Source organism: Haliotis rubra, unplaced genomic scaffold (genome assembly GCF_003918875.1).
Source record: "Haliotis rubra isolate DU_JTF1 unplaced genomic scaffold, ASM391887v1 Scf1297, whole genome shotgun sequence".
NCBI lineage: Eukaryota > Metazoa > Mollusca > Gastropoda > Lepetellida > Haliotidae > Haliotis > Haliotis rubra.
Window position 1 is genome coordinate 121,231 of NW_025765222.1, and position 24,849 is coordinate 146,079.

The 24,849-nt window shown below is 47.9% G+C and overlaps 1 protein-coding gene across 3 annotated transcripts in view; it reads left to right on the forward strand.

The window, feature by feature from the left end:
* Positions 1-24,138, forward strand: part of LOC124267043 — a 50,856-nt gene extending 26,718 nt beyond the window's left edge. For all 3 annotated transcript variants that reach the window (XM_046701871.1, XM_046701870.1, XM_046701873.1), the window contains 6 exons: positions 9,723-9,773; positions 10,515-10,853; positions 19,526-19,584; positions 21,296-21,562; positions 22,087-22,202; positions 22,735-24,138. In XM_046701871.1, coding sequence (XP_046557827.1) covers positions 9,723-9,773; positions 10,515-10,853; positions 19,526-19,584; positions 21,296-21,562; positions 22,087-22,202; positions 22,735-23,986 — 2,084 coding nt within the window. In that variant the 3' untranslated portion in view covers positions 23,987-24,138. The remainder of the gene's footprint in view (positions 1-9,722; positions 9,774-10,514; positions 10,854-19,525; positions 19,585-21,295; positions 21,563-22,086; positions 22,203-22,734) is intronic.
* The last annotated feature ends 711 nt before the right edge of the window (positions 24,139-24,849 follow it).

The window sequence follows — 24,849 nt, forward strand, 5'->3', positions numbered from 1 at the left end:
GACATCACAGTATCTGACACCCCTGTACCCACAGTATCTGACACCTCACCTCATGACACCTCTGTATCTAACACCTCTGTATCTTACACCTCTGTATCTGACACCTCTGTATCTAACACCTCTGTATCTAACACCTCTGTATCTGACACCTCTGTATCTATCACCTCTGTATCTAACACCTCTGTATCTGACACCCTAGTACCCACAGTATCTGACACCCCAGTACCCACAGTATCCGACAACCCCAGTACCGAAAGTATCTGACACCCCAGTACCCACACAGCATCTGAGACCCCAGTACCCACAGTATCTGAGACCCTGGTACCCCCAGTATGTGAGACCCCAGTACCCACAGTATCTGACACCCCAGTACCCACAGTATCTGACACCCCAGTACCCACAGTATCAGACACCCAGTACCCACAGTATCTGACACCCCAATACCCACAGTATCAGACACCCCAGTACCCACAGAATCTGACACCCCATTACCCACAGTATCCGCCTCCTAATTCCCACAGTATCTGACACCCCACCTCATCTCATGACACCATGGTTTCTGACACCTCTGTATCTGACACCTCACCTTATGACATCACAGTATCTGACACCCCTGTACCCACAGTATCTGACACCTCACCTCATGACACCTCTGTATCTAACACCTCTGTATCTTACACCTCTGTATCTGACACCTCTGTATCTAACACCTCTGTATCTAACACCTCTGTATCTGACACCTCTGTATCTATCACCTCTGTATCTAACACCTCTGTATCTGACACCCTAGTACCCACAGTATCTGACACCCCAGTACCCACAGTATCCGACAACCCCAGTACCGAAAGTATCTGACACCCCAGTACCCACAGCATCTGAGACCCCAGTACCCACAGTATCTGAGACCCCGGTACCCCCAGTATGTGAGACCCCAGTACCCACAGTATCTGACACCCCAGTACCCACAGTATCTGACACCCCAGTACCCACAGTATCTGACATCCCAGTACCCACAGTATCTGACATCCCAGTACCCACAGTATCTGACACCCCAGTACCCACAGTATCTGACATCCCAGTACCCACAGTAACTGACACCCCAGTACCCACAGTATCTGCCTCCCAATACTCACAGTATCTGACAACCCAGTACGCACAGTATCTGACAACCCAGTACCCACAGTATCTGAAACCCCAGTACCCACAGTATCTGCCTCCCAATACTCACAGTATCTGACACCCCAATACCCACAGTATCTGACACCCCAGTACCCACAGTATGAGACACCCTAGTACCCACAGTATCTGACACCCCAGTACCCACAGTATCTGACACCCCAGTACACACAGTATCTGCCTCCCAGTACCCACAGTATCTGAGGCCCGGTACCCACAGTATCTGACACCCTAGTACCCACAGTATCTGACACCCCAGTACCCACAGTATCCGACAACCCCAGTACCTAAAGTATCTGACACCCCAGTACCCACAGCATCTGGAGACCCTGGTACCCACAGTATCTGAGAGACCGGTACCCACAGTATCTGAGACCCCAGTACCCACAGTATCTTCGACACCCCAGTACCCACAGTATCTGACACCCCAGTACCCACAGTATCTGACATCCCAGTACCCACAGTATCTGCCTCCCAATTCCCACAGTATCTGTCACCCCAGTACCCACAGTATCAGACACCCCAGTACCCACAGTATCAGACTCCCCAATACCCACAGTATCTGACACCCCAGTACCCACAGTATCAGACACCCAGTACCCACAGTATCTGCCTCCCAATACCCACAGTATCAGACACCCCAGTGCCCACAGTATCTGACACACCAGTACCCACAGTAACTGACACCCCAATACCCACAGTAACTGACACCCTAATACCCCATACCCACAGTATCTCTGACACCCCAGTACAGTATCTGACACCCAAATACCCACAGTATCTGACACCCCAGTACCCACAGTATCTGACACCCCAATACCCACAGTATCTGCCTCCCAATACCCACAGTATCTGACACCCCAGTACCCACATTATCTGACATCCCAGTACCCACAGTATCTGACATCCCAGTACCCACAGTATCTGATATCTCAGTACCCACAATATGAGACACCCCAGTACCCACAGTATCTGACATCCCAGTACCCACAGTATGAGACACCACAGTACCCACAGTATCTGACATTCCAGTACCCACAGTATCAGACACCCCAGTACCCACAGTATCTGACATCCCAGTACCCACAGTATGAGACACCCCAGTACCCACAGTACCACACATCCCAGTACCCACAGTATCAGACACCCCGGTACGCACAGTATCTGACACCCCAGTACCCACAGTATCTGACACCCCAGTACCCACAGTATCTGACATCCTAGTACTCCACAGTATCTGAGATCCCAGTACCCACAGTATCTGACATCCCAGTACCTCACAGTATCTGGACATCCCAGTACCCACAGTATCTGATATCCCAGTACCCACAGTATGAGACACCCCCAGTACCCACAGTATCTGACATCCCAGTACCCACAGTATGAGACACCCTAGTACCCACAGTATTCTGACATTCCAGTACCCACAGTAACAGACACTCCAGTACCCACAGTATCTGACATCCCAGTACCCACAGTATGAGACATCCCAGTACCCACAGTAACTGACACCCCAGTACCCACAGTATCAGACACCCCAGTACCCACAGTATCACACATCCCAGTACCCACAGTATCAGACACCCCAGTACCCACAGTATCTGACACCCCAGTACCCACAGTATCTGACACCCCAGTACCCACAGTATCTGACATTCCAGTACCCACAGTACCTGACACCCCAGTACCCACAGTAACTGACATCCCAGTACCCACAGTATCAGACATCCCAGTACCCACAGTAACTGACACCCCAGTACCCACAGTATCTGACACCCCAGTACCCAGAGTATCTGACATCCCAGTACCCAGAGTATCAGACATCCCAGTACCCAGAGTATCAGACATCCCAGTACCCACAGTAACTGACACCCCAGTACCCACAGTATCTGACATCCCAGTACCCACAGTATCTGACACCCCAGTACCCACAGTATCTGACATCCCAGTACTCACAGTGTCTGACGTCCAAGTACCCAGAGCATCAGACATCACAGTACCCACAGTATCTGACATCCCCTTACCCACAGTATCTGACATCCCAGTACCCACAGTATCTGACACCCCAGTACCCACAGTATCTGACACCCCAATACCCACAGTATCTGACACCCCAGTACCCACAGTATCAGACACCCCAGTACCCACAGTATATCTGACACACCCCAATACCCACAGTATCTGACATCCCAGTACCCACAGTAACTGACACCCCAATACCCACAGTATCTGACATCCCAGTACGCACAGTAACTGACACCCCAATACCCACAGTATCTGACACCCCAGTACCCACAGTATCTGCCTCCCAGTACCCACAGTATTCTGCCTCCCCATCACCCAAAGTATCAGACACCCCAGTACCCACAGTATCTGACACCCAAGTACCCACAGTATCCGACAACCCCAGTACCCACAGTATCTGACATCCCAGTACCCACAGTAACTGACATACCAGAACCCACAGTATCAGACACCCCAATACCCACAGTAACTGACACCCCAGTACCCACAGTATCTGACACCCCAATACCCACAGTATCTGCCTCCCAATACCCACAGTATCTGACACCCCAGTACCCACAGTATCTGACACCCCAGTACCCACAGTATCTGACACCCCAGTACGCACAGTATCTGACATCCCAGTACCCACAGTATCTGACACCCCAGTACCCACAGTATCTGACACCCCAGTACCCACAGTATCTGCCTGCCAATACTCACAGTATCTGACATCCCAATACCAACAGTATCTGAGACCCCAGTACCCACAGTATCTGACACCCCAGTACCCACAGTATCTGCCTCCTAGTACCCACAGTATCTGAGACCCGGTACCCACAGTATCTGACACCCCAGTACCCACAGTATCTGCCTCCCAGTACCCACAGTATCTGAGGCCCGGTACCCACAGTATCTGACACCCTAGTACCCACAGTATCTGACACCCCAGTACCCACAGTATCCGACAACCCCAGTACCTAAAGTATCTGACACCCCAGTACCCACAGCATCTGAGACCCCAGTACCCACAGTATCTGAGACCCCGGTACCCCCAGTATGTGAGACCCCAGTACCCACAGTATCTGACACCCCAGTACCCACAGTATCTGACACCCCAGTACCCACAGTATCTGACATCCCAGTACCCACAGTATCTGACACCCCAGTACCCACAATATCTGCCTCCCAATACGCACAGTATCTGACACCCCAATACCCACAGTATCTGACACCCCAGTACCCACAGTATGAGACACCCTAGTACCCACAGTATCTGACACCCCAGTACCCACAGTATCTGACACCCCAGTACCCACAGTATCTGCCTCCCAGTACCCACAGTATCTGAGGCCCGGTACCCACAGTATCTGACACCCTAGTACCCACAGTATCTGACACCCCAGTACCCACAGTATCTGACATCCCAGTACTCACAGTGTCTGACGTCCAAGTACCCAGAGCATCAGACATCACAGTACCCACAGTATCTGACATCCCCTTACCCACAGTATCTGACATCCCAGTACCCACAGTATCTGACACCCCAGTACCCACAGTATCTGACACCCCAATACCCACAGTATCTGACACCCCAGTACCCACAGTATCAGACACCCCAGTACCCACAGTATCTGACACCCCAATACCCACAGTATCTGACATCCCAGTACCCACAGTAACTGACACCCCAATACCCACAGTATCTGACATCCCAGTACGCACAGTAACTGACACCCCAATACCCACAGTATCTGACACCCCAGTACCCACAGTATCTGCCTCCCAATGCCCACAGTATCTGCCTCCCAATACCCACAGTATCAGACACCCCAGTACCCACAGTATCTGACACCCAAGTACCCACAGTATCCGACAACCCCAGTACCCACAGTATCTGACATCCCAGTACCCACAGTAACTGACATACCAGAACCCACAGTATCAGACACCCCAATACCCACAGTAACTGACACCCCAGTACCCACAGTATCTGACACCCCAATACCCACAGTATCTGCCTCCCAATACCCACAGTATCTGACACCCCAGTACCCACAGTATCTGACACCCCAGTACCCACAGTATCTGACACCCCAGTACGCACAGTATCTGACATCCCAGTACCCACAGTATCTGACACCCCAGTACCCACAGTATCTGACACCCCAGTACCCACAGTATCTGCCTGCCAATACTCACAGTATCTGACATCCCAATACCAACAGTATCTGAGACCCCAGTACCCACAGTATCTGACACCCCAGTACCCACAGTATCTGCCTCCTAGTACCCACAGTATCTGAGACCCGGTACCCACAGTATCTGACACCCCAGTATCCACAGTATCTGACACCCCAGTACCCACAGTATCTGCCTGCCAATACTCACAGTATCTGACATCCCAGTACCCACAGTATCTGACACCCCATTACCCACAGTATCTGACATCCCAGTACCCACAGTATCAGACACCCCAGTACCCACAGTATCTGACACCCCAATACCCACAGTATCTGACACCCCAGTACCCACAGTATCTGACACCCCAATACCCACAGTATCTGACACCCCAGTACCCACAGTATCTGACACCCCAATACCCACAGTATCTGACACCCCAGTACCCACAGTATCAGACACCCCAGTACCCACAGTATCTGACACCCCAATACCCACAGTATCTGACATCCCAGTACCCACAGTAACTGACACCCCAATACCCACAGTATCTGACATCCCAGTACGCACAGTAACTGACACCCCAATACCCACAGTATCTGACACCCCAGTACCCACAGTATCTGCCTCCCAATGCCCACAGTATCTGCCTCCCAATACCCACAGTACCAGACACCCCAGTACCCACAGTATCTGACACCCAAGTACCCACAGTATCCGACAACCCCAGTACCCACAGTATCTGACAGCCCAGTACCCACAGTATCTGACACCCCAGTACCCACAGTATCTGACATCCCAGTACCCACAGTATCTGACACCCCAGTACCCACAGTATCTGACACCCCAGTACCCACAGTATCTGCCTGCCAATACTCACAGTATCTGACATCCCAATACCAACAGTATCTGACACCCCAGTACCCACAGTATCTGACACCCCAGTACCCACAGTATCTGCCTCCCAGTACCCACAGTATCTGAGACCCGGTACCCACAGTATCTGACACCCCAGTATCCACAGTATCTGACACCCTAGTACCCACAGTATCTGACACCCCAGTACCCACAGTATCTGACACCCCAGTACCCACAGTATCTGACACCCCAGTACCCACAGTATCTGACACCCCAGTACCCACAGTATCTGCCTCCCAGTACCCACAGTATCAGACACCCCAGTATCCACAGTATCTGACACCCCAGTACCCACAGTATCTGACACCCCAGTACCCACAGTATCTGACACCCCAGTACCCACAGTATCTGCCTCCCAGTACCCACAGTATCTGAGACCCGGTACCCACAGTATCTGACACCCTAGTACCCACAGTATCTGACACCCCAGTACCCACAGTATCCGACAACCCCAGTACCTAAAGTATCTGACACCCCAGTACCCACAGCATCTGAGACCCCAGTACCCACAGTATCTGAGACCCCGGTACCCCCAGTATGTGAGACCCCAGTACCCACAGTATCTGACACCCCAGTACCCACAGTATCTGACACCCCAGTACCCACAGTATCTGACATCCCAGTACCCACAGTATCTGACACCCCAGTACCCACAATATCTGCCTCCCAATACGCACAGTATCTGACACCCCAATACCCACAGTATCTGACACCCCAGTACCCACAGTATGAGACACCCTAGTACCCACAGTATCTGACACCCCAGTACCCACAGTATCTGACACCCCAGTACCCACAGTATCTGCCTCCCAGTACCCACAGTATCTGAGGCCCGGTACCCACAGTATCTGACACCCTAGTACCCACAGTATCTGACACCCCAGTACCCACAGTATCCGACAACCCCAGTACCTAAAGTATCTGACACCCCAGTACCCACAGCATCTGAGACCCCGGTACCCACAGTATCTGAGACCCCGGTACCCCCAGTATCTGAGACCCCAGTACCCACAGTATCTGACACCCCAGTACCCACAGTATCTGACACCCCAGTACCCACAGTATCTGACATCCCAGTACCCACAGTATCTGCCTCCCAATACCCACAGTATCAGACAACCCAGTACCCACAGTATCTGACACCCCATTACCCACAGTATCCGCCTCCTAATTCCCACAGTATCTGACACCCCAATACTCACAATATCTGACACCCCAGTACCCACAGTATCCGCCTCCTAATTCCCACAGTATGTGACATCCCAGTACCCACAGTATCTGACACCCCAGTACCCACAATATCTGCCTCCCAATACGCACAGTAACTCACACCCCAATACTCACAATATCTGACACCCCAGTACCCACAGTATCTGACACCCCAGTACCCACAGTATCTGACACCCCAGTACCCACAGTATCTGCCTCCCAGTACCCACAGTATCTGAGGCCCGGTACCCACAGTATCTGACACCCTAGTACCCACAGTATCTGACACCCCAGTACCCATAGTATCCGACAACCCCAGTACCTAAAGTATCTGACACCCCAGTACCCACAGCATCTGAGACCCCGGTACCCACAGTATCTGAGACCCCGGTACCCCCAGTATCTGAGACCCCAGTACCCACAGTATCTGACACCCCAGTACCCACAGTATCTGACACCCCAGTACCCACAGTATCTGACATCCCAGTACCCACAGTATCTGCCTCCCAATTCCCACAGTATCTGACACCCCAGTACCCACAGTATCAGACACCCCATTACCCACAGTATCCGCCTCCTAATTCCCACAGTATCTGACACCCCACCTCATCTCATGACACCATGGTTTCTGACACCTCTGTATCTGACACCTCACCTTATGACATCACAGTATCTGACACCCCTGTACCCACAGTATCTGACACCTCACCTCATGACACCTCTGTATCTAACACCTCTGTATCTAACACCTCTGTATCTGACACCTCTGTATCTAACACCTCTGTATATAACACCTCTGTATCTGCTACCCTAGTACCCACAGTATCTGACACCCCAGTACCCACAGCATCTGAGACCCCGGTACCCACAGTATTTGAGACCCCGGTACCCCCAGTATCTGAGACCCCAGTACCCACAGTATCTGACACCCCAGTACCCACAGTATCTGACACCCCAGTACCCACAGTATGTGACATCCCATTACCCACAGTATCTGACACCCCAGTACCCACAATATCTGCCTCCCAATACGCACAGTATCTGCCTCCCAATACCCACAGTATCAGACACCCCAGTACGCACAGTATCTGACATCCCATTACCCACAGTATCCGCCTCCTACTTCCCACAGTATCTGACACCCCACCTCATCTCATGACACCATGGTTTCTGACACCTCTGTATCTGACACCTCACCTTATGACATCACAGTATCTGACACCCCTGTACCCACAGTATCTGACACCTCACCTCATGACACCTCTGTATCTAACACCTCTGTATCTTACACCTCTGTATCTGACACCTCTGTATCTAACACCTCTGTATCTAACACCTCTGTATCTGACACCTCTGTATCTAACACCTCTGTATCTAACACCTCTGTATCTGACACCTCTGTATCTGACACCTCACCTGATGACATCACAGTATCTGACACCCCTGTACCCACAGTATCTGACACCTCACCTCATGACACCTCTGTATCTTACACCTCTGTATCTTACACCTCTGTATCTGACTCCTCTGTATCTAACACCTCTGTATCTAACACCTCTGTATCTGTCACCTCTGTATCTAACACCTCTGTATCTGACACCTCTGTATCCAACACCTCACCTCATGACACCACAGTATCTAACACCTCTGTATCTGACACCTCTGTTTCTGACACCTCTGTATCTAACACCTCTGTATCTGACACCTATGTATCTAACATCTGTTTCTGACACCTCTGTATCTGACACCTCTGTTTCTGACAGGTCTGTATCTGACACCTATGTATCTAACACCTCTGTATCCGACTCCTCTGTATCTAACACCTCACCTTATGATGCCGCAGTATGTAACACCTCTGTATCTGACACCTCTTTATCTAACACCTCACCTTATGATGCCGCAGCATGTAACACCTTTGTATCTAACACCTCACCTTATGATGCCGCAGTATGTAACACCTCTGTATCTGACACCTTTGTATCTAACACCTCACCTTATGATGCCGCAGTATGTAACACCTCTGTATCTGACACCTCTGTATCTGACACTTCACCTTATGATGCCGCAGTATGTAACACCTCTGTATCCGACTCCTCTGTATCTAACACCTCACCTTATGATGCCGCAGTATGTAACACCTCTGTATCTAACACCTCACCTTATGATGCCGCAGTATGTAACACCCCAATATATCACCTGAGCATCTTCAGCACTTGAATCATTGATTGTTGCAGGGAACCCTGAACAGTTCCAGGTACCGGACGAGTATGCCGCTCTGCCTAAGGGTAAGTAACGAAGTCATGTTTTCAAACGTATATAGAGATTATTAACCGAGTGTGTTTCCGTATCATTAATATCATATACAGTATTAGGAATAAAAAAATTGTATTATGCGAGCCTTTGGCGATCGATTCGTCGTCCGTATTTTGATCGATAGATTGAAATCCTTGGTTGGTACCTTTCTTAGACGATTGCCTTTCAGTCATGCCTCATAATCCGTACCTTCAATTTGAACGAAGTATTTCATGTTTTCCAAAGTCAATTACTCCAGAACCTCTGTCATCAATTCTTACAGAATCACCAATTTTGAGAATAGGGCCACGTTAGTTTACAAACAATGTAAACTCGTGACGATGTCATCAGTGAAATGTTAAAACGTTTTAGGATTCGCATGGCGTGTATGGAGTTTTGTGAAAGTAGTTCGTGGATTGACGTAATTTGCATTGTTATCAGATTTGAGACCAAGTTTATCAGATTGCTTTATTTCACCGATAACACCCTCTAGATAACACCCTCTAGATAAAACTGTAGAGGAGATAACTGCAGTGTATAGATATACTGTCTGATTATTTGAAAGTACACATGCATGCTGAAGTGTTTTGAAGTAATGTGATTACACAACGAAGTAACGGAGGGAGTTGACACCAAATGCCTTTTCCATGACGTAAATCTACAGCTGTATCTAAGCTCCCAAAGTATCCCTCTCTTCTGGATGGGTCAGATACGTGATACCTTGCATCTCACAGTTTCGTGGCGCCCGTCATCCCCAACTTCGAACCTAGGGGATCTGGCCACTGTGCCTCCACGGGAGGGACGCAAGAAACAGTCACGGAAGGTGAGCTTTAACGACGTCAACGACATGGCGTCAGGTCCGGCCCCGACCAAACCGCCTCGGGCAGTCTCGGGACAACCGCGAGACTCGACGACGTCTAGGTCTGGACGACAGGGGGACGACACTGCGGTTGGCAGCGTGAACGGCGTACATCGGGAGCGGTCCATCGATTATATACCCCGGGGGACATCGTCGACGGAGAACGGTGAAGAAGACGGAGACCAAAAGGTGGTCCTGAGACGCACATCAACTAGTAAGTGAGAAAAACTTAATGGATGTTTTTATGTTGGCTGAACAGGAGACAGGGACTCACACACGACACACAAAGAGGACACACACATACAAGACACACACATACAAGACACACAGAGGACACACACAGAGGACACACACAGGACTTACACAGGACACACACAGGACACACACACACACACAGGACACACACAGGACACACACAGGACACACACACACACACACACACAGAGGACACAGAGGACACACACAGACACACACAGACACAGACACACACAGAGGACACACAGAGGACACACACACACACAGAGACACACACACACACACACACAGACACACACACACACACACACACAGAGGACACACACAGAGGACACACACACAATAATACACAGAGGACACACACACAGAGACACACACAGAGGACACACACACACACACACAGGACACACACAGGACACACATACACACAGAGGACACACACAGGACACACACAGAGGACACACACACAAGACACACACATACAAGACACACACATAGAGGACACACAGACACACACACATACAAGACACACACACAGACACACACAGAGGACACACAGGACACACACACACAGGACACACACAGAGACACACACACACACACAGACACACACAGAGGACACACACTTACACACAGACACACACACAGAGGACACACAGAGGACACACACACATACAAGACACATACACACAAGACACACAGAGAGGACACACACACAAGACAACACAGAGGACACAGAGGACACACACATACAAGACACACATACACACACACACAGAGGGACACACAGAGGACTCACACACAGGACACACACAGGACATGACACACAGAAGGACATACACAGAGGACATACACATACAAGACACACAGAGGACATCCACAAAGGACATACACAGAGGACATACACATACAAGACACACAGAGGACACACAGAGGACACACACATACAAGACACACACATACAAGACACACACAGAGGACACACAGAGGACACACACATACAAGACACACACAGAGGACACACAGAGGACTCACACAGGACACACACATGACACACACGAAGGACATACACAGAGGACATACACATACAAGACACACAGAGGACATCCACAAAGGACATACACAGAGGACATACACATACAAGACACACAGAGGACATACACAGAGGACACACACAGAGGACACAAAAAATGACATACACATACAAGACACACAGAGGACATACATAGAGGACACACACAGAGGACACACACAGAGGAGAAACACATACAACACACACGCATACAGACACACAAGACACAGAGAACATGTTTGTCAACAGGGGTGGGGGTGGGGGTGGGGGGCTGTGTTGGTGTGTAAATGGGTCTACTCCCATTTGTGAGAACTCCCAGTTGTGAGACTCCCAGTTGTGAGACAGTGGAGTAGGTAATTAGCAAAGAAAACACACCTTACTCCCCTATCTGATAGAATGGATTAACCCCAGCTAATTATGGATTAGCTATTTAACTGAATAAAGTAATTAACCTACTCAGGTAAATGGCTTTAAAAAATAAACACTTTGTGTAGGTAACTTCGTGATCATTTGAAAGAGAAATTAATTTACCTACTCAGATTTACGTGTTTGAAAAATCTAGCAATAACTGTTGTAACTATAATTAATCCAAATGTATATATTAACTTTTGACTGCTCTTTCCGATCACCATTATGACAGGCCTTCAACAAGTAGAATATATCACCAGTTCACGATAATCATTTTCAGTATTTCAGTATCTATTGAAAACAATAAATGCTCTTCAACGAACAATGTCTTCTGTGTTAATTAACTCATTAATGAACTATGCCTCCTGCGGGTACTCTTCAGCAACAGGGCTGTTCGCACTTTCATCGTGGGGATGGGGAAGCACCACCTGTGTGCACTGAACCATTAATTAATGTGTCTCACAACTGGGAGTTCTCACAACTGGGAGGACACCGTGTAAATGTGTGGTTTTGGAAGGTAGTAAACTGTATAATCAACAATCTCGGTAGCGCAAACTAAATCCTGTCTCTACATGTTGTCAACACAGCGCTGCCTACTCACAGGGTAGACTAATGCTTAGTCTCTGAATATATATAATTTTGATAGTAACAAACAAGCCCATTTAAATTGAAAAGGAGCCCCAGGAAGACCAGAGATTCAGAACCTGAGGAAATCTAGACTTGCTTCTTTTAGGGCTTTAGAACTGCAGAGAGAGCTTGGCAGTGGGGAAAATAATGTGGTTCAGGGACTGTGAGACAGACTAACTCACAGGGGTTCGTGGCAGTCTATTAGGTTCTACTACACTAAATCAGAATTACTTGCTCGCTAAGCCAGTGTCGTCACTTCTGGTCAGTTGGCGACATGTGACAGCTGTGATTGGATGAAATAGTGTACGTTTTTAAAGTTTTTTAAAAGCACACCCACCCAGTAATTAAAACTGACCACAATTTGAACTATTGAGTGGTGTTATGTTTCACACCATGACTTATGCTTGTTGTGTGTACAGATATTTCAAGTAGGTGTCATTTGGTGCGGAACTGGGGTTGATGTGTTCAGCTTCCTGTGCCCGGAAAACGAGCTAGCTAAGCTCGCCTGAAGTTGTGCTTTTGTCGTAGTTTAAAGGCGATTGTACCCATGTGTGTATTATCCTTGTAGTTTATCTGACTCTGTATGGCTCTGGCCCGATCTCTCAAAGCCATTTTTGAAAGTAGTACCTTACTCACCTTTCATATTTGGTATGACCCCATTTCATACTATTTTTGTCTGTTGTCCTAGAGAGAGACCCGACTGTTAAAGGACTGCTGTATCCAGCATTATCTGTTGTCCTAGAGAGAGACCCGTCTGTTAGAGGACTGCTGTATCCAGCATTATCTGTTGTCCTAGAGAGAGACCCGACTGTTACAGGACTGTTGTATCCAGCATTATCTGTTGTCCTAGAGAGAGACCCGTCTGTTAGAGGACTGCTGTATCCAGCATTATCTGTTGTCCCAGAGAGAGACCCGTCTGTTAGAGGACTGCTGTATCCAGCATTATCTGCTGTCCTAGAGAGAGACCCGACTGTTACAGGACTGCTGTATCCAGCATTATCTGTTGTCCTAGAGAGAGACCCGTCTGTTACAGGACTGCTGTCTCCAGCATTATCTGTTGTCCTAGAGAGAGACCCGTCTGTTAGAGGACTGCTGTATCCAGCATTATCTGTTGTCCCAGAGAGAGACCCGTCTGTTAGAGGACTGCTGTATCCAGCATTATCTGTTGTCCTAGAGAGAGACCCGTCTGTTACAGGACTGCTGTATCCAGCATTATCTGTTGTCCTAGAGAGAGACCCGTCTGTTAAAGGACTGCTGTATCCAGCATTATCTGTTGTCCTAGAGAGAGACCCGTCTGTCACAGGACTGCTGTATCCAGCATTATCTGTTGTCCCAGAGAGAGACCCGTCTGTTAGAGGACTGCTGTATCCAGCATTATCTGTTGTCCTAGAGAGAGACCCGTCTGTTACAGGACTGTTGTATCCAGCATTATCTGTTGTCCTAGAGAGAGACCCGTCTGTTACAGGACTGCTGTATCCAGCATTATCTGTTGTCCTAGAGAGAGACCCGTCTGTTAGAGGACTGCTGTATCCAGCATTATCTGCTGTCCTAGAGAGAGACCCGTCTGTTACAGGACTGTTGTATCCAGCATTATCTGTTGTCCTAGAGAGAGACCCGTCTGTTAGAGGACTGCTGTATCCAGCATTATCTGTTGTCCCAGAGAGAGACCCGTCTGTTAGAGGACTGCTGTATCCAGCATTATCTGCTGTCCTAGAGAGAGACCCGTCTGTTAGAGGACTGCTGTATCCAGCATTATCTGTTGTCCCAGAGAGAGACCCGTCTGTTAGAGGACTGCTGTATCCAGCATTATCTGTTGTCCTAGAGAGAGACCCGTCTGTTACAGGACTGCTGTATCCAGCATTATCTGTTGTCCTAGAGAGAGACCCGTCTGTTAAAGGACTGCTGTATCCAGCATTATCTGTTGTCCTAGAGAGAGACCCGTCTGTTACAGGACTGCTGTATCCAGCATTATCTGTTGTCCTAGAGAGAGACCCGTCTGTTGGAGGACTACTGTATCCAGCATTATCTGTTGTCCTAGAGAGAGACCCGTCTGTTACAGGACTGCTGTATCCAGCATTATCTGTTGTCCTAGAGAGAGACCCGTCTGTTACAGGACTGCTGTATCCAGCATTATCTGTTGTCCTAGAGAGAGACCCGTCTGTTAGAGGACTGCTGTATCCAGCATTATCTGTTGTCCCAGAGAGAGACCCGTCTGTTAGAGGACTGCTGTATCCAGCATTATCTGTTGTCCTAGAGAGAGACCCGTCTGTTACAGGACTGCTGTATCCAGCATTATCTGTTGTCCTAGAGAGAGACCCGGCTGTTAAAGGACTGCTGTATCCAGCATTATCTGTTGTCCTAGAGAGAGACCCGTCTGTTACAGGACTGCTGTATCCAGCATTATCTGTTGTCCTAGAGAGAGACCCGTCTGTTAGAGGACTGCTGTATCCAGCATTATCTGTTGTCCTAGAGAGAGACCCGTCTGTTACAGGACTGTTGTATCCAGCATTATCTGTTGTCCTAGAGAGAGACCCGTCTGTTACAGGACTGCTGTATCCAGCATTATCTGTTGTCCTAGAGAGAGACCCGTCTGTTAGAGGACTGCTGTATCCAGCATTATCTGTTGTCCTAGAGAGAGACCCGTCTGTTAGAGGACTGCTGTATCCAGCATTATCTGCCGTCCTAGAGAGAGACCCGTCTGTTACAGGACTGCTGTATCCAGCATTATCTGTTGTCCTAGAGAGAGACCCGTCTGTTAGAGGACTGCTGTATCCAGCATTATCTGTTGTTCTAGAGAGACCCGTCTGTTACAGGACTGTTGTATCCAGCATTATCTGTTGTCCTAGAGAGAGACCCGTCTGTTACAGGACTGCTGTATCCAGCATTATCTGTTGTCCTAGAGAGAGACCCGTCTGTTAGAGGACTGCTGTATCCAGCATTATCTGTTGTCCTAGAGAGAGACCCGTCTGTTAGAGGACTGCTGTATCCAGCATTATCTGTTGTCCCAGAGAGAGACCCGTCTGTTACAGGACTGCTGTATCCAGCATTATCTGTTGTCCTAGAGAGAGACCCGTCTGTGAGAGGACTGCTGTATCCAGCATTATCTGTTGTCCTAGAGAGAGACCCGTCTGTTACAGGACTGCTGTATCCAGCATTATCTGTTGTCCTAGAGAGAGACCCGTCTGTTACAGGACTGCTGTATCCAGCATTATCTGTTGTCCTAGAGAGAGACCCGTCTGTTACAGGACTGCTGTATCCAGCATTATCTGTTGTCCTAGAGAGAGAACCGTCTGTTAGAGGACTGCTGTATCCAGCATTATCTGTTGTCCCAGAGAGAGACCCGTCTGTTACAGGACTGCTGTATCCAGCATTATCTGTTGTCCCAGAGAGAGACCCGTCTGTTACAGGACTGCTGTATCCAGCATTATCTGTTGTCCTAGAGAGAGACCCGTCTGTTAGAGGACTGCTGTATCCAGCATTATCTGTTTTCCTAGAGAGAGACCCGTCTGTAACAGGACTGCTGTATCCAGCATTATCTGTTGTCCTAGAGAGAGACCCGACTGTTAAAGGACTGCTGTATCCAGCATTATCTGTTGTCCTAGAGAGAGACCCGTCTGTTAGAGGACTGCTGTATCCAGCATTATCTGTTGTCCTAGAGAGAGACCCGTCTGTAACAGGACTGCTGTATCCAGCATTATCTGTTGTCCTAGAGAGAGACCCGTCTGTTACAGGACTGCTGTATCCAGCATTATCTGTTGTCCTAGAGAGACCCGTCTGTTACAGGACTGCTGTATCCAGCATTATCTGTTGTCCTAGAGAGAGACCCGTCTGTTACAGGACTGCTGTATCCAGCATTATCTGTTGTCCTAGAGAGACCCCGTCTGTTACAGGACTGCTGTATCCAGCATTATCTGTTGTCCCAGAGAGAGACCCGTCTGTTACAGGACTGCTGTATCCAGCATTATCTGTTGTCCTAGAGAGAGACCCGTCTGTTAGAGGACTGCTGTATCCAGCATTATCTGTTGTCCTAGAGAGAGACCCGTCTGTAACAGGACTGCTGTATCCAGCATTATCTGTTGTCCTAGAGAGAGACCCGACTGTTAAAGGACTGCTGTATCCAGCATTATCTGTTGTCCTAGAGAGAGACCCGTCTGTTAGAGGACTGCTGTATCCAGCATTATCTGTTGTCCTAGAGAGAGACCCGTCTGTAACAGGACTGCTGTATCCAGCATTATCTGTTGTCCTAGAGAGAGACCCGACTGTTAAAGGACTGCTGTATCCAGCATTATCTGTTGTCCTAGAGAGAGACCCGTCTGTTACAGGACTGTTGTATCCAGCATTATCTGTTGTCCTAGAGAGAGACCCGTCTGTTACAGGACTGCTGTATCCAGCATTATCTGCTGTCCTAGAGAGAGACCCGTCTGTTAGAGGACTGCTGTATCCAGCATTATCTGTTGTCCTAGAGAGAGACCCGTCTGTTAGAGGACTGCTGTATCCAGCATTATCTGTTGTCCTAGAGAGAGACCCGACTGTTACAGGACTGTTGTATCCAGCATTATCTGTTGTCCTAGAGAGAGACCCGTCTGTTAGAGGACTGCTGTATCCAGCATTATCTGTTGTCCTAGAGAGAGACCCGACTGTTACAGGACTGCTGTATCCAGCATTATCTGTTGTCCCAGAGAGAGACCCGTCTGTTAGAGGACTGTTGTATCCAGCATTATCTGTTGTCCCAGAGAGAGACCCGTCTGTTACAGGACTGCTGTATCCAGCATTATCTGTTGTCCTAGAGAGAGTCCCGTCTGTTAGAGGACTGTTGTATCCAGCATTATCTGTTGTCCTAGAGAGAGACCCGACTGTTACAGGACTGTTGTATCCAGCATTATCTGTTGTCCTAGAGAGAGACCCGTCTGTTAGAGGACTGCTGTATCCAGCATTATCTGTTGTCCTAGAGAGAGACCCGACTGTTACAGGACTGCTGTATCCAGCATTATCTGTTGTCCTAGAGAGAGTCCCGTCTGTTAGAGGACTGCTGTATCCAGCATTATCTGTTGTCCTAGAGAGAGACCCGTCTGTTAGAGGACTGCTGTATCCAGCATTATCTGTTGTCCTAGAGAGAGACCCGACTGTTACAGGACTGTTGTATCCAGCATTATCTGTTGTCCTAGAGAGAGACCCGTCTGTTAGAGGACTGCTGTATCCAGCATTATCTGTTGTCCTAGAGAGAGACCCGACTGTTACAGGACTGCTGTATCCAGCATTATCTGTTGTCCTAGAGAGAGTCCCGTCTGTTAGAGGACTGCTGCATCCAGCATTATCTGCTGTCCTAGAGAGAGACCCGTCTGTTACAGGACTGCTGTATCCAGCATTATCTGTTGTCCTAGAGAGAGACCCGACTGTTACAGGACTGCTGTATCCAGCATTATCTGTTGTCCTAGAGAGAGCCCGTCTGTTAGAGGACTGCTGTATCCAGCATTATCTGTTGTCCTAGAGAGAGACCCGTCTGTTACAGGACTGCTGTATCCAGCATTATCTGTTGCTGAAACATAACATGACATTTTGCCTTTGTTTAACACAAAGACGTAATTTTCATTGTGACGTCATATCATTAAGTAGTTGTCTAGGTTGCTGAGTGATGTAAAATACCTAGCTGTGTATCCAGGAGTGGGTGGGGATGACCCAGTTATTTATACATGTTCGTATAGTAACATGTCCTTTAAATGGTAATGGAAGATCCGACCTGGAAATGTTTTGTCTGGGGCTGACAGCAATATTCCAAGGTCGTGAAACACACTGACGTGATCAGCATCTGCAGCAGGCGTCTGTCTGGGCTGTCGACCTAACGCCGCCTCGTCATAACTGTTACAGCCTCTATCTCGGTCTAGACTCTGCCCTCCGCCCATTATGCCCATGGGCTTAAATTTGGATTGAATTCTTTGGTGTTTAGAGTGACGCCCCGTTCCAAACGCATGGCGAACGTCGACGTTTTTAACACTAGTAGTGGCTCTGCGAGGTTGTCACGTTTACAGACCCCGGTTACAGGGCAGTTATTAGTGAAAGAAATTGATCATCTTCACCCCTGTGACGTTCATGCAGTTGCAGTTAAACTGAACCATGAGGTCATTCAGTTTTGAATTTATCGACCTGTTTACGGGTTTAAATAGTTTTAAAAAAAACAGATTCTTTTTATTTAGAAAAAGATATTGCGCCTTTTCGAATTTCATCCCTGGGCTTAAATATGGTTAAAATATTTCATCACTAGAACAGTGATTTTCCGTATTTAACCCCGGGGCTTAAATATGGGAATTCCCGGTATATGCTAAGGTTGCGCCCACTTGCACCTTCTTCAAGAGCCTACATTTACATTGGTCTCGAGTTTTATTTTGAAGATAATGAAGTTAACAGAAAACATTGCACGGGGAGACCGGGTGACATCATGTCCACTGTTTCTGACGTCATGTCCTCTGATTCTGACGTCATGTCCTCATGTACTCTGTTTCTGACGTGATTTCCTCTGTTTCTGGCAGGTAAGAAGGGGGAGGACTGCGTGGACTTTGAAGTCTTTCTAACAGAATCCCAGAACATGGTAGGTCCAGCAATTGTACCACTGAGATGAGAGCAGGTTTGTCCTGTATGAGGATACGTGTAGCACAGAGGGTGTGTGAGGGTACGTGTAGCACAAAGAGTGTGTGAGGATACGTGTAGCACAGAGAGTGTATGAGGATACGTGTAGCACAGAGAGTGTGTGAGGATACGTGCAGCACAGAGAGTGTGTGAGGGTACGTGTAGTACAGAGAGTGTGTGAGGATACGTGTTGCACAGAGGGTGTGTGAGGATACGCGTAGCACAGATGGTGTGTGAGGATACGTGTAGCACAGAGAGCGTGTGAGGATACGTGTAGCGCAGAGAGTGTGTGATGATACGTGTAGCACAGAGGGTGTGTGAGGATACGTGTGGCGCAGAGAGTGTGTGAGGATACGTGTAGCACAGAGGGTGTGTGAGGATACGCGTAGCACAGATGGTGTGTGAGGATACGTGTAGCACAGAGAGCGTGTGAGGATACGTGTGGCGCAGAGAGTGTGTGATGATACGTGTAGCACAGAGGGTGTGTGAGGATACGTGTGGCGCAGAGAGTGTGTGATGATACGTGTAGCACAGAGGGTGTGTGAGGATACGTGTTGCACAGAGAGTGTGTGAGGATACGTGTGGCACAGAGAGTGTGTGATGATACGTGTAGCACAGAGCCTGACCACCCGATCTCGTAAATGTAAGAATATGTGTAGCACTATGTATTTAAGTTTATGTATAGCACTATGTATTTAATTTTATGTGTAGCACTATGTATTTAAGTTTATGTGTAGCACTATGTATTTAAGTATTTAAGTTTATGTGTAGCACTATGTATTTAAGTTTATGTGTAGCACTATGTATTTAAGTTTATGTGTAGCACTATGTATTTAAGTGTATGTGTAGTACTATGTATTTAAGTTTATGTGTAGCACTATGTATTTAAGTTTATGTGTAGCACTATGTATTTTGGTTTATCTGTAGCACTATGTATTTAAGTTTATGTGTAGCACTATGTATTTAAGTTTATGTGTAGCACTATGTATTTAGGTTTATGTGTAGCACTATGTATTTAAGTTTATGTGTACCACTATGTATTTAAGTTTATGTGTAGCACTATGTATTTAAGTTTATGTGTAGCACTATGTATTTAGGTTTATGTGTAGCACTATGTATTTAAGTTTATGTGTAGCACTATGTATTTACGTTTATGTGTAGCACTATGTATTTAAGTTTATGTGTAGCACTATGTATTTAAGTTTATGTGTAGCACTATGTATTTAAGTTTATGTGTAGCACTATGTATTTAAGCGTATGTGTAGTACTATGTATTTAAGTTTATGTGTAGCACTATGTATTTCAGTTTATGTGTAGCACTATGTATTTAAGTATATGTGTAGCACTATGTATTTAAGTTTATGTGTAGCACTATGTATTTAAGTTTATGTGTAGCACTATGTATTTAAGTATATGTGTAGCACTATGTATTTAAGTTTATGTGTAGCACTATGTATTTAAGTTTATGTGTTGCACTATGTATTTCAGTTTATGTGTAGCACTATGTATTTAAGTATATGTGTAGCACTATGTATTTAAGTTTATGTGTAGCACTATGTATTTAAGTTTATGTGTAGCACTATGTATTTCAGTTCATGTGTAGCACTATGAGTGTGCGAAAGTACGTTAACCATCGAATGTGTGGTATACTCACACCGCAACGTGTTCTTCAGCTGCGTGGTGTCCTTGAACTCTCAACCCTGCATCATGACGTCATCGACAAGGTTAAGCTGCGCGTGGTGTGCGTGTTTGACGTCAGCGGAAGTATGCTGCTGAAGTGTGGACGAAGCAGACAACACTCCAAGTTGACAAAACTCAAGAAGATGGCCACCGACCTCGTTGACGTTATGGAGGAGGGAGACGACTACTTCGGCATCGTCGCCTTTGGGGAGGTGACGCGAGTTGTTTGTCCGCTCACCAAGGTCGACGAGAGGTCAAGGGTAGGCAAAGAGAACGCTCACGTGTAATTTATTCTTTAGGCCTATGCCAGAGGTAGATGAACAAGCACTATCTTAACCATGTATTATTTTCAAAAGAGGTGACTGGAAATTATGTCTTAATCTTCAAAGACATTACAACATTTTAATCATGAAAGAATAACATATTACATTGTTTAATCTATTAGGCACATGATCATAACGGGTCCGGGTATTGAGACGGGTACCCGGGGCCAACTCATTACCCACCCGTCCCGGGTATCCGGGTTACCCGTCCCAGCCCTAGACTCTACAGGTAATGTGCCCATCCTGTCCACTGCCGGGGCTACCAACTGATCCAGAATGTACCTGAATATTAGGTATCCTACCATAACACGGACTGAGTGCAAGCGGTAAGACTTAGGGGCTTTTCTTGGACAATTAGTTCAGCGCATAATGCTGTGGGTTTGTCAAGGGACATGTTCACAATCCTAACCACTAATTACATCTACCACAATTTCACCCATACATCTCTGTTTGGTTTCCAGGGAAACCTAAAGGAGGCCATCTCCTCGATCGACAAGGCCATCGACAGCAAGACTGACCTGGTCATGGGTGTACACAGGGCAGTAGAGCTTCTGAAGAGTGGACAACAGGCCAGCGAGTAGGTATTCTGGGTATAGGGGTGGACACCAGGGTGGCGAGTGGGTGCTGTAGGTAGTGTGGGTGTAGGGGTGGACCGGGTATAGTGGTATTTGAGGTGGCCGGGTATAGTGGTATTTGAGGTGAGGTGACCGGGTATTGTGGTATTTGAGGTGAGGTGACCGGGTATTGTGGTATTTGAGGTGGCCGGGTATTGTGGTATTTGAGGTGGCCGGGTATTGTGGTATTTGAGGTGGCCGGGTATTGTGGTATTTGAGGTGGCCAGGTATTGTGGTATTTAAGGTGACTGGGTATTGTGGTATTTGAGGTGACCGGGTATTGTGGTATTTGAGGTGGCCGGGTATTGTGGTATTTGAGGTGGCCGGGTATTGTGGTATTTGAGGTGGCCGGGTATTGTAGTATTTGAGGTGGCCGGGTATTGTGGTATTTGGGGTATGTACACACAAAAGCTAACCGGCATGTGATTCTGAGAGGTTTATATATTTTTACTGACAACATCATTTAACAGTACACATTGTATACAATTGTTGCAGCGCCGCCTACCGGAACGCCATCATCGTCTTCTCTGATGGAGAGATCAACTCCGGCATCACTAACGCTGACGACGTTGTCCATGCTGTGCGTCAGCGAATCAGGGAGTCGAACCCCAATCCCCGAAACCCTCAAGCTGAACTGTGGCTTAGTGTTGCCTGCGTGACAACGGGAGGTCACGTGTCTGATGCGATGTATCTCGTTTCTAAACACTGCGGCAACGACGCTTACTACTACGTCGACAGCGATCTTGCACACCCGGAAGTGGACATGCTTATTCCGCTTATGCTGCGGAAATCCGCCATCGCTCAGTACGTGACCCTGGACATCAAGCCGGGCAATGGTGCCGCCCTCATGGAGGAGAAGTGTACGCGCGAACACAGTGTTCGACGCAGGCGCAGTGGGAAGAAAGTTCCCAACATCACATATTATCTCCACGATCTGCAGGCCGGAAGTCAGAAGCATTTTAGCATCGCCATCGACCTGTCCGCCTACAACAGGGACGACGACAAAGACGTTGTCTCTATTAACCTGGAGTACTGCGACGCTCAGGGTGAGGTTCATCACGTGATCAGGACGATCAGGTTCAGCGATCGTCTCACCCCACTCAAGGACCCAGACAAGTATGACAGGGCCATGCTATTGAGTGCGAAGGCGGACATGCGCAATACCTTTCACAACGCGTGTCGGGAGGCAGCCACGGTACTCACGGAGGACGGCGACCCGGGGACCGCACTGCATGACGGGAAGACGAAGCTGCAGGAGTTGCTCACCCATTACGGAGTGATGGCTAAACGTGAGGAGACCAAGCACAAGATGGCCGACTTCTCACAGGCGCTGGTCTGTAATCTGGACAAGCTGATTGAGTCCATGGAGAAGTCTCGAAGGGGAAATGGCCATAAGTGGTCCAAACTCAAGGCCGTGTCATCCGCAGTGGTGCGAGAGACGCCCAATGTGTCCAAGCTCGTGGCTAAGTCAGAGATCGTTTGCCCACTTCCGGTTTTCAAGAACTGTGCTACCACCCGGATGACAGCTTTAGCGCTGAAACTTTACCGGAAACAGGAAGTGACGTCAGTGGTGTTCCCGAACCAGAACCTGTTTGACGCAGCTCAGGTGGTAATGCAGAGTCTCAGCGACATCGTGAGCGTCCTGCAGCAAGTAGAGGAGGTGCCGGCGAAGGCGAACACTTTAAGGAGGAAGATAATCACCACCAGCATGATCCTCACGGACGACATGTCTGATGAGGAGAAGTAGGACACGTGACCGGGGTGTGGGGGTGGAGGATATCGGCAGTGTTGTTGAGAAAGTAGACAAACGTTTATGGATATTAACTTCTTTTAAAACTGTTTAAACCTTGCAAGAAATAGTGGTATGTATAAATACTATATATTCTCCTATCGAGGGTTCACAAGTGTTTTTTGTGTATGCATTTATTTCCATGACAAAGAATTTGTACTGACACGATTTCTTGAAAGTTTGGACCTGAGAAGGTCCGGGTTATAATATTGAGTAACCCATGCTGGTGGTAAGAGGCGACTAACGGGATCGGGTGGTCAGGCTCGCTGACTTGGTTGACACATGTCATCAGTTCCCAATTGCGCAGATCTATGCTCAAGCTGTTGATCACTGGATTGTCTGGTCCAGATTCGCTTATTTACAGGCCGCCGCCATATAGCTGGAATATTTCTGTGTGCGGCGTAAAACTAAACTCACTCACTCTTGTTAGTTTGTTTTTTATGTCATCTTTCCAACTTATGAGTATATGTACATAACGTTCTTAGGCGCCACTATCTCAAGTGAAGAAGCACATCTGTCACGTAGTTATGGGGGCATCTGTACATATACTACACACGTTTGCTAAGGCTCACTCTATGAAGTAAGTGTGCACCTGTTGAAACAGCCTACGTCAGTTTGACGTCCGGTCTCTTGTGTCACACAATGCCCAGAGTTAGATCACACGTCTGAATGCCGCGACAAAAAATCAACGAAACCAATTCATTGTGAACACTCTCAACTCCTAAAATATATAATCCTTGTGATGTGATCGCAGACTTGCATCGTCGTCTCGTCTTTCTAATTAGGTCGTGACCTCCGTCAATGTTACACGTACAGAATCG